The sequence below is a fragment of the Tachysurus vachellii genome, chromosome 7 (genome assembly GCF_030014155.1).
Source record: "Tachysurus vachellii isolate PV-2020 chromosome 7, HZAU_Pvac_v1, whole genome shotgun sequence".
Taxonomy (NCBI): Eukaryota; Metazoa; Chordata; class Actinopteri; order Siluriformes; family Bagridae; genus Tachysurus; species Tachysurus vachellii.
The window spans coordinates 9,921,517-9,933,697 of NC_083466.1; the positions used below are offsets into that span (position 1 = coordinate 9,921,517).

General features: G+C 36.3%; 1 protein-coding gene across 3 annotated transcripts in view; it reads right to left on the reverse strand.

Moving 5' to 3' along the window:
- The window catches only part of malrd1 (MAM and LDL receptor class A domain containing 1), a 55,590-nt gene extending 44,748 nt beyond the window's left edge, over positions 1–10,842 (reverse strand). The window contains exons 1-11 of one of the 3 annotated variants that reach the window (XM_060874088.1): positions 10,778–10,842; positions 10,465–10,575; positions 7,157–7,291; positions 6,927–7,015; positions 6,035–6,208; positions 4,928–5,024; positions 3,145–3,270; positions 1,876–2,028; positions 1,330–1,435; positions 862–1,229; positions 273–703 (exon numbers count right to left, since the gene is read on the reverse strand). In XM_060874088.1, coding sequence (XP_060730071.1) covers positions 273–703; positions 862–1,229; positions 1,330–1,435; positions 1,876–2,028; positions 3,145–3,270; positions 4,928–5,024; positions 6,035–6,208; positions 6,927–7,015; positions 7,157–7,291; positions 10,465–10,575; positions 10,778–10,829 — 1,842 coding nt within the window. In that variant the 5' untranslated portion in view covers positions 10,830–10,842. The other 2 variants (XM_060874089.1, XM_060874087.1) reach the window with 2 other exon arrangements.
- Between the last annotated feature and the right edge of the window lie 1,339 nt (positions 10,843–12,181).

A 12,181-nucleotide genomic window follows, 5' to 3' on the forward strand; every position in this document is an offset into this window, starting at 1 on the left:
GTATTTGAGGTTTTCTATGCTTGAGTCTGGGTATGTGAGAGCTTTTGGATCATCATGGTCACTAAAAAGTCACTAAAAGCATTAAAAAGTAAATGCCAAGGAAATGTAATCAATAACATTCTTAAGAATGATGTTATTTTGAATATTTCAGCCTTCCAGCATGGTGTACTCATTCGCTATGCATTTATTCATCACTCAGTGTTTGTATGATTGAAGGAGACTTTATAGTTCAAACTTTATAATAAAAATGTGGGCACATGCTGAGATTTCACCTGGAAAGGCCGTGCACTGTTGATGTACAGGGTCTTTCTGTGCCATAGGTCGCCCTGGTCACCATTGCGAATCCACAGCATTTGGCCACGGCCACTGTTATAGTTGCGGATGTAGACTGCTAATCGGAAGATGTACTGGCCCAGCATGTGATAGTGGAACCTGAAGACACAAGTTGTCCAAGGAACTTCTCCTTTGCTGAGAGTGGGATTAAAAGGTCTGCTAATTAGCACAGCAGTGTCTTTAAATTGTTGAGGAGCTGAGGACTCAATGTAGAGGTAGTGCCCACTCACACTGGACCACGTGTGGTCCTTATAGGGGCCGGTGTTGGGAGTGGGAGTAGGTCCCTGGTTCCAGGTCCAATCAAAAATGTCTTCATTATTCTGAGTCCAGCTGCATAAGCCATCCTCAAAACTGCACATTAACTCAGAGGCTGGAAAAGCAAAGAGAGGTGAGAGACAAATGATTAAGAGAGAGAAAGAAATTTAGGAAGAAATAGAATTTAGGGTCACAGCACAGTATTAGAAGTGATACAACACCCTGGAAAAGAGTGCTACTCTGAATCAAATTCTCTTGTTAAGATGAACTTACAGCAGTTTTCCTCATCTGTACCATCTCCACAGTCATCAACAAGGTCACAGAGCTTGAGGCGGTCCACACATGCTCGGCTTCGCACGCAGTGGAAGTAGTCCGGGTCAGGGCACTTGTCCATTGGAGCTGGTAGCGAGCAGTTGTGAAAAGTGATATCATCCAGTGCAGAGATTCCATCATATACACCCAGGCTCAGTTTGGACACCAAGATCCAGAAAGGCCTGGTTTGGCGGCCAAGCTGCACAGTCACCGGCTGCCAGAGGTTTCCCTGATGATAAAGTGTGTGCCACAGAACTGTAAGGTTGTCCATGCCATCGATTTGCAGATACATGTAGGCCGCACCAACCGACATACCGGCATTGTAATGCCTATGACAAAATTTCAAACATACAATTTAACTCAATGTTAAATGTATCTTTATATACATATCAGACAAAAATGTATCTGATAATAAGGTCTCACTGTTACCAGAAGGTCATTTTACAGTCAGGGCCAGCATGCTGGAACATGGGACTGCGGAGTAAAGCGCGCTGAGCTAAACTGCTGCTGTTCATCAGGACTAGAAGAAAGTGGCCTGAAAGAGAGGATGTACACTGTGAACAATAGCAAGCCTGTAAGGGTGATGGATAGATGTGAAAAGAGGAAAGAAATCATGAACAATAAAACCAGATTTATTAGACATGATAACAACACCATGAGTTCTTTTTAGTGCTGGGCCACAGGGAGCACTGACTGACTGACAAAACCCTAAAAACCCTTAAAATTCATTATTAGTCATCAAGTGAATACAAGTAAATTATTTTCATCTAGTTAACTAATTTTGTTAATTAATATGCATCTAAGTTAAGCCTAATTATAGTCTAGAATGTCTAGAATGTACTTTCAGGCATTCAGGCATTTTCGTTTTCCAAGACCCCAACTCTAAACTAAAGTCTCTAAACTCTAGCACAGGATGTATTAAGCATAAATGAAATACACATATTGTCACTTGTGCTATGAAAGGTATGTGCTTACCAGTGCTTGTGTTGGTAGAGTGGTCCCTTGGAGGTGCTTTGTATTGTTGGTCTGTTGAGATGATTTGAGGTGAGCTTCTGACCCAGTCAAAACCATCACCAGGCTCAGATTCATGCCAGCCACATGCATCTCCCTCGAAATCACACTGTGCAGCTGTAGAAAACACACACACATGTATGCACACACACACACACACACACACACACACACACACACACACACACACACACACACACACACACGCACAAACACATGGTTTGAATCTATGTGTTTATGCATCTGTTTGTGTGTGCGTGTGTGTGTGTGTGTGTGTGTGCATACATGTGTGTGTGAAAAATGTTGGAAAACACTACTACTTTATTGCAATCTGTTTTAGGGCTGATCAAAGGATGCGAAAGCTATATTTAATCTCTGTTTTCTATATCTATATTATCTGTTAGCAGTAGTAGAGGATGGAATGATGACATTTTCCTATGTGTTTCCAGTTGTTCCTGCAATAGAAGGATTTGGTTTTTTATTGTTTATTGTTTTATTGTTTTATTGTCTATATTTATTAGACAATAATGTTGTTAGTGTTTTTTCTTCTTTTGGGTTCAGTAAGCTTGGTTATAATGTCGTTCTCAACATTGTGCATGGTATTAGAGCCGGACAATACGACAATATAATATCTACAGTATATGGTTGTATTTGTCATGTGTTAAATACATATATATATATATATATTGAACCTACACTGAAAAGTTTATTTGAACTTGAATTTTTATATATATATATATATATATATATGTATATATATTTTTATATATATATATATTAATGATTATGATATTTTGTTATATTGGCCATGCCTATCTGATATTAATGTATTAAATGTATTCATTTAGTGAAGCTTGTGTATTTCAGTTCATACTGTAAGGTTTTAATCATCAGTAGATGGAGTAGGTGCCTGTGTGATCAGCTGTGGGATTTATTTTATTCTTATATCAACAGCAACGAGTTAAAATACTCATAATTTATGGTCATCCAGAAAAGGGGAAGACATCAATCAAAACTGTAAAGGGTTAATGTTGATTTGTGTTCATTCTACATAAAAAACAAAATGTAAAATACAGAAAACAAATGTCTCTGTGAACATCTATCTTGTCATTAAATCAGACATGAGAAATATTTCTATAGAAACCTTAAAGTATCTATATGTAAATGAACCAATTTAAATCTGATACAAATGTTCTCTGATTGCATAACATGCATGAAACTAACAATACTCACGGCAAGTGGCCTCATCTTCTCCACGAGGACAGTCCAGAGTAAAGTCACACACTTGCTTTGCGTCCACATGTATACCTCCCCCACAGTGAAACTGAGAGCGGCTTGTAGAGGATACATACATTCCCTCTGTTATTTGGAAGGCAGAAGGTAACATATTAGGCATACTGTGTTCTGAAGGTAAGTAATATGATATAAAGTCAATACGGTGATGTGTTATACCTCAATAAACGTCACGTGCTAAAATTCTATAGTGAATTGTAAAAATTGCAAAATCTAATACAGCTTATAACCTTTTTAATAACAGACATCTTTATAAAGCATCATTACAGAAATACAAAAGTAGATTTAGATCCTTAACGAGCAAATAATTCAGAGATGACTTCATCTTAATATACGGTCATAAGAAGAAAAAGCAAAGAGTGATAAGTGGAAAAAAAGTAGTAAATGTTTTGAAAATGATAAGGAATGTTTTGAATGAATGAAATAAAATTGGGGAATAGAAGCCTTTATTACCCCCCCCACCCAAAAGAAAAAAAGGGTTAAGGGCATTGATCAATTGCCAAAAATGGCAGCTCGGCAGTGTTTGGGCTTGAACCCCAACCTTCAGATCAACAACTACTTGTGTAGTTTTGCTACACTACTGCTTTGCAGCAGTTTGATGGCATATTTTTATATCATAGATTGTAGAAATGTAGATATGGAAAGTATAATGATATAATGATAATTGTTATTTTGTCAAATTCTAAGGATACAATGGTGAAATGGTTTTGAATGCAGAAGAGGAAGATCATTTTTATTGGAGAATTTCTTATGTAGTAACTTGAGTGCTCTTATCAATGTAACATCCATCAATCCATACATCCATCCATCCATCTATCCATTCATTCGTTTTCTCTTCTGCTTATCCTACAAAAGGTTGCCGAGACCCTGAAGTCTATCTCAGTCAACTAGGGGCACAAGGCAGAATACACTCTGGACAGGATGCCAACCCATCAGAAGACACACACTCATTCACACACTATGGACAATTTAGAGATGCCAATTAGTCTACAATGTGTGTCTTAGGGCTGGGTGGGAAACCTTGCCCCCAGAATCTGGAGGAAACCCTGAAGCACAGTGTGGCCATGCAAACTATACCTATAAATGGCAGAGGTGGGAATCGATTCCTCAATCCAGAAGCAAACATGCTAAGCAAATTAATCATGCCAATCATTCAGTATGAAAGTAATAGTTAAAACACACTGCTAAATTGTGCAATCACTCCCTGTTTCCTCAAAATTCTGCACCTGCACATCATTTCATATTAGATAGCATTATGCCTGAAACATGTAGTGCCATTATTTATGGATGAATAAAACTGAGCCCATGCTCGAGAGGACATATTTCACTATGACAGCACAGAGAGCAAAGTAAACTATAAAACCAGGACAAAAATTACAACTTGCCATAATAGACAGATTAAAAATGCCATTCATCTTTATTTCACCTCCTTTTAATTTGCACAATCAGCAACAGATAAATCTGGCTTTTCCACTGATGAAAAATGGCACTCAGTCCCTTGGTCTTTTCCATTAATACCTCCAAGCAGTATTTTATAATCTCCTTTATTATTAATTTTATATTTCTTTTAATGATCTACTACAATATCCATAATATCCACATATGAGCTGCCAACTTTGATTTTATTCTTTCCCAAGAATGAATCCTAAGCTCTTTCACAGGGACCGTACTTAAGGTGAGAGGTATCAGGTTTCTATGTTAGGGTTGTGTAGATGTTTGTTACCTCTAGCTGATACACAGCCTGGACTGAAAGACAAGTCATCAAAGGCAATAACTTCTTTAGGATTATTGCTGCTGGACATCATTCCATGTATGATTACCTGCAGAGATGTAAGATATAATTCCACTCCAAACTCAACAACTGACAATTTGTAACGTGAAAATTTGTACAATTTATGTAACCATTTTTAGCAAGTACATTTTGCTTATTATTATGCTTCAAATCACAACAATGAACAAAGAAATACATATAATAAATACATGCAAAAAATAAATATACTGTATATACATATAAAATACATGTAATTCAAATTTAATCAATGGTCAGTTTTTTTGTACAGCAGTAACACAACCAGCAAGAAGTCCTAAACAGTCATCAATCTTGTAAGTTAAATCTGCTAACCATTTTAACATATCTCTGTAAGGCCAGTCCATAAAGCAGGTCTCACTGGTCAAAGTCTAATTTGTGGATTTTCCAGCAGTGCATTTTATGGCTGAGAGTGCACTAATGACAAAGACAGAACTGTAATTCTGTTCATATCAGTAAACAAAGCAAGAGGTTTCAAAGTTCCTACTGTAGAAATACACTCACTCACTCTCTCACTCATTTTCTACCGCTTTTCCGAACTACCTCGGGTCACGGGGAGCCTGTGCCTATCTCAGGTGTCATCGGGCATCAAGGCAGGATACACCCTGGACGGAGTGCCAACCCATAGCAGGGCACACACACACACTCTCATTCACTCACGCAATCACACACTACGGACAATTTTCCAGAGCTGCCAATCAACCTACCATGCATGTCTTTGGACCTACTGTATAAACTATTACTTGTAATTCATTGTTTGTTGGTTCACTCGTTCATTTGCTTATTAAAGGTTCGCTTGTTTATTAGCGTTTTGTTTATTTCGTTTACGGCGACTCGTTAAAGGCAGCAATTTAAAAAAAAAATAGGCAAAACAGGACGTTCTACAAAAATTATCCATGGATTAAGTAATTCTGAGTAAGAGTCTGGATATAAAGCTAACTACACAACAATGGGACATGTTGCTGGGTAAATTGTCTAAAGTGTCTTTGTAAAGTGTCTTTGTAAGTATACACGTACACATACCTGAAACTCCTGGCTCTCTTTGAATGTAACTGATGTTCTTAACCAGGTCTTTGAAGGTGGCATAGAGGTCAGTCTGGACTGAATCCAGATTTGTCTTCGCTCTCCTGAAGGTTGTGCTTTAACCAGAACCTGTAAGCCACCAGTCACTTGGCCCATGTGGTAGTAGAATGTGACCTGCAGGGTACAAAAGAATTGGCACAGTCAAATAAACACACTGTAATTTTCAGAGAAACACATAAAAAGATCATTCATCATACCAGTGGAAACATCAAAACTATTATAATCTTATATAAAACTTTTTGGATTGAATGTGGATCAGAAAATACCATTATATAACATTTCTGGCAAATGTAATTCTTTCCAATTCTTTTCAATAAATTCTTTATCCTGATCATAGTGAACCGAACACAGAGAGTAATTTAAGACATTTGGGAGAGTGGGGACTGATGGTTGAAACTCTTGTTTGGAGCCTTAAGCCCCAGCACTGCCAAGTTTCATCTGTTGGGCGTTTGGCCAAGGTACTGAATCCTGTCCACTTTAGACTTGCTATATCATGGCTGACTTTGTGCTCTGACCCCATCTTTTTAAAAAGCTGGGAAATGCAAAAGAAAATCATTTCACCGTGCTGTAATGTGACAAAGAAAGGTATTTTCTTTCTTTTAGCCCAGGATCACCTGCAGCGCTTTATAGCTATGAAACAGCAATGCTACTCACGGTGACACTGTGCCACCCTGCTTAACATCTGCAGTATCTAAATATAATAGAAATCATATCAGGAGTTTTTTTTTACATTTATGTATATTTCAGTAGTTATATGAAAAACAATGTAAAACAATTAAAAAAACAATATTCTAGTTTAAGTGGAAGATTTGAACCACGCAGTACATATTACCATGCAGGACTCTGAGGGTAGAAAAGATGGACTGGAAATTTCTGCAAAGACTGTCTCTCCAGTTTTCGAGTGCAGGAACAAATAGTGTCCTAAGTGGAAAAAATGAACATTAATGGATGAGAACTCAAATATCTAATATCTCTAGCTTTCTATTGGTTGGCACAGATTACAGTAAAGATGTATAAACACTTTTATTACTTCTGCTAAGTGATTATGTAAAGATTGCATACCTGAAGGGTGCCCAGTGTGGTCTATCAGAGGTCCAGGATCAGTCAGGCAGGTGCCTCGAATCCATGATTTATTTGGGTCTTGTGTTTGTAGATCACAAAAGCCGTCTTCAAAATCGCATGTCTCTGAATGGGAACCTGTTCAATTGGAAACCAGAAGCCGTTTAAAACACTGGAAAACCCTACATCAATATACACAATCAAAGAACTTATTTTCCATTTCTAACACATTTTCACAAAATTCTGTAGCTGCGTTTTTCACAGACCATTAGACAATGCTCTGATCCAAGCTCACAATGAGAGCAGAGTCTTAGATTTCAACCATGGATGACTATGGTATCATTAATATGTTAACTCGAGATCGCTCAATGTTCGGCTGAACAATTAGAAACTGCCTTCAACAACATTTCTAATGGAATTAATCCACAGAAACAATAACTTTAAATTAATTTGCATCCATGTGTGTTTAATTATGAATACTGAATGCTTTAAGCAATTATTTTGGATCTGTTTCTGTTCTTTGACTCCATAGAATATGACAATAATTTTTGGAGATGGCCTAATAAAACATGTAATACATTTATGCCCCACTGTGTCCTTTGGCTATGATTCAAAGTAACAACCCATTGTAACTTAGCACACACTTTCATAACTATTGTTTAAGTTACACAAAGCATACGTAACTTGCATTCTTTTTCACTCCTTCTGACAACTAGAAGCAGCATGAATAACGTAGTTAAGAGACACCACTTTGGACTCAGTTCAAAGGTAAAATTTGACAAGTTTTTGTCAAAGTTGTCAAGTTGCATCAGTAAGTCTCTGGCCAGAGAGTGTATATTGTTTCTTTCTTTGTTTGCAAGCCTTTTTCATGGTTCTTAGGCAAGCAGAATCTTTTGTTTTTTTGTTAGTTAAGACACTTAAGATCAGTTCAGCATCTTACATAAACTCACAATGAGGAGCTTTTTGGGACTCCGTGGTGACTTCACAAGGAGAACCCATGCCTTATCCATTAGTAAACAGAATAGATGGAAAAGACATGTTTTCAGAGAACCTTTATGGTGCCATACATGCTGTTATGATGTGATGCTGTCAAAGGATAACCACATACACCTTTAAAGTAGATGGGAACGAGTGGCTTGGCGCTGTCTAGCAGTCTGCAGTGAAATTTGGGAATTGAGCAACATCAGGAACCAGAATCAGGATTTATGATGTATACAATTCACAGATAGCTTCACAAAAGCTTCATGCCTTTGTGTTCAAGCCTTAGGCTGAAAGCTCACTACAGAAAAGTTAGTAATTCTAGCACGCTTTCAGGAATTAATGCTTCATAGTTATTATCAAACTTAGCATCATTTACAGGAGCTGGTGCAGCACATAGTGACCTGGCTGAATCTTAATCATTTCAGGGTGGCTAGCATTTTTATTAAGCTGAGCTTCATGATGACAAAATGTTAAGCAATATATAGGTAATAAGAGATATAATATCTGAACCAAAGCAAGTTTCTAATGAATAAAACTGCAACTGAGGATTCTGTTTTTTTTGTAAGGCATTTACATAAATATAATTTTTTTAAGAGAATGCTTATCTTTCTTAATTAAATTAGACTGGAATATTTACATAGAGATGATTGTTGAATAAAGTTTACTAATATTACAGTCACAATGCCAGTATCATTCCTCTTTATTTCCCATTAATATGGCTGCAGAGTTTAGTTCCATCCCATGCAGGAGTAGGTTTTGTGGGTTGTAATGCACTATTGAGGACTCTACTGTATGTCTACCACCGCATCTACAGTATATTCTTCAGGATTATGACGTATGAGATAAAGTGCTAGAACTCCTGCCTCTTGTACCATATTTTTGGTTGCATAGCATAGCTTTCTGTCATGAACCTGATTGCTAGCAGCATGGCTCTTTATGCTAGCTATATATAGTGTAAAAATGGACAATTAGAATGAAAATGAAGAAAACAAAGGGCCAGTTTACAGAGAAGAAAGTCGAATAAACCAGAAAACCCACTGGGAATGTATGACCCACTGCAAGTTCATATACATCATGCAAAATAAGGCTAGGAATGGTTGGCTAATGAAAAAAGCCAATTCAAAGCTAGCAGACACCATGGAGTTATGTAGCGTTTCCCTCAAATGTAGAAAAATACTGACATGCACTTCATAAAAAGAAGAAGAGAGTGTGACTACATGAAAGCTGTATGACTATACGACAGCAGTATTTATTACAATAGTTGCATCACATATCAGTGTGATGCAAAATAGCTAAAAAATAGAAATCTGCAAAATAAATAAAAATTCTCATAAATAAAATTGAACCATCAAAGATAAAAGAGCCTGACCGAAGAAATATTTGAGATGTTATTGGTTTGGACACGGATATTCTTATCATGATCTATAAAAAAACTTTAATGCAGACAGAGAAAACAAAAAAGACTTGATCTTAATGAAAATGTATCTCTTTGAATGGATGTTAATGTTTAATACTAGGATGGCTCAGGCAATATCCTGTCTTTATTTGTTGGGAATTTGTCCAAGACTGACAGCTAACCATTAATCAGAACTGTTTCAAAGACACTTATGAGGTTGCGTAAACATCCTTCCAGCCATATTTTTCCGTTTCCAAAACACACAACTGAGGCTACAAATACAATAATACACTGTTATGTGTCATCTCTAAGCCTCCCAGATGATATGCTGTTTTATGAGAACTGCTCTTTTTTCTGTTCCATAAACAGAGGTGTTTACACATTACACCTCATTTAAAAAGCATATTGTACTGCCGGTGAGCTAAAACAGGAAGCTGCTAAAATTTTAAAAAATGTAGTTATAAATATCTCACACAATACATAATGTACTAGACCGAACAGAATAATCAGTTCAGAGAAGACGGCTTGAATTTGACTGAAAGAAAATTATATAATTAAGCGATTATATATTATTATTACTAAAAACCTTACGAAGATTATTGACAGAAAGATTATGATTGACTGTGGAAAGAATCTTATGGAAGTATTTTTGAGAATACTAAGGAATTGTTCCCACCCACACTAACTCAAACACCTCTACAATGTGTACTTTGCTCCTTTACCATTCAATTAAAAATCTTACATGGTTGAATTTGCTTAATAAATATATGTAAATGAATGCAAAGTAAAATGTAAATATAAGTCATTTAAAGTCAGATTTTAAGTAGTCTTCTATAACACAGCACATGATAACATAAAGAATATAGTCACTAAACCTGAATTAAAAAGGAATTATACACAAAGATAAATGAAAGTAGTGAGCTTTAATACTTACAGTTTCTCTCATCGCTGCCATCTGAACAATCTTTGCTGAAGTCACAGACGTACTTCTCTGACACGCACTCCCCTGTCAGGCACTTAAACTCATCGGGCTGGCAAGGCTGACCTGACACACACATCACAGCCCACACCAAGACGAAGGGCCACACAAGTACTTGCATTAGGCTTTCTGACAGGTAGGTCACATAAACACAGCTAAATAAATTGATATAAAAATTTTAGCTTTAAATAAAATCTCTCTCTCTCTCTCTCTCTCTCTCTCTCTCTCTCTCTCTCTCTCTTTCTCTTTCATACGCACTCATACACACATCCAGCTCTCCTCAGCTTCAATTTCTCCTCAAAAATCTGTAGTCTGAACATAAGTCTGAGGAAGCAATTTACTCAAACTAGCCATAGGCCATAAATGACTTTTATGACGGTTACAAAACACTGTGTATGGGGGAGACTAAAGTCAACCTTGAAGTCATTGGCTGCAGATAAATCTGTTGTAAAGTACGCAATCTGCAGTCTAAACGGAAGGCGCACCTGTATAACACTTCAGAATTAGACCACAATGCAATCTCAATTCGATTAAATGTAGAAGAAAGGAAAACACACTGGTGAATTGAGCCACATTGTGTTCAGTGTCACAGCTCACATCTGTTTTACAAATGTTCTCTGGCGCATGATCACATTTATAAAGAATCGGTGGCTAAAGGACGGCTTCTAGACGCCGTGTTAATCGGGAGAGGAGTCATGTCGGTTAGAATGATATTACAGCAACCTACAAAAAAGACCAAATACTGTTATTGTAGCTGTCACATATACTGTATAATTTATATGTGTTATAAATCAAATGAAATAGAAGGGAAAGAAGATGGAAGGGTTTTATGTCTTCTTATTGTTGGCTGGCTTTTTAATCATTTCTTCTGACAGGAAGACATTTTTAGTTAGATTATAGACCAGTTAAGACCATTTCCACCAAAGCAAAACGCATCTTTGCGCTTACTGTATTGTGTGACTTCATGACAATGATCATGTGGTCATGTGATCATAGAAATAATTTTCAAAAGGTCTGTAGAAATCTATCCTTTATGTGTTTTTATTTCATTTATTGATATATTGCTTGCTATGTGTATATGCTCGCATATATGCTTTATATGTCTGCAAGCTTTTTCATGGTTCTGAGCCCCGTATGGAGACTTTGTGGAGACTTTTGTTATAGATATCTATCTTTCGATGTTCTATATAGAAGCATCTTAGCTGCTTTATAATTTGCTTTAGCACCAGTAGAAACATTGGTCAGACAATAAGTCAGAAAATTGATCAGAAAACAGACTAATTTAGTTAGTAAGTAAACAAAACAAATTTGTATGAGCATGAAAAGCAGTAATGTCATACATTCAGTTTATATACCCTTAAATTCCCTTTATACTTTATACTATTCTGTAATAGTTGCTTTTAACGAAGGTTTTTCACTTGCATTAAGCATTTAGTAATAATATATTACTAATATAATTAGTAATATATTACTAATACATTATTTTGTTACAAATGTAATATATTCTTATATAATACTATTATTACTGATAGTAATAATTGTTTATTTAATAGCATTTTATTTAGTTATTTTTTCAAAGGCATGAGGAAAACATCCTATTATAAGAATTTCAACATTTATACGGTTATGCAGCTATCCAGATCCTTATTAGTTGATAATATTGTTAGAGTGT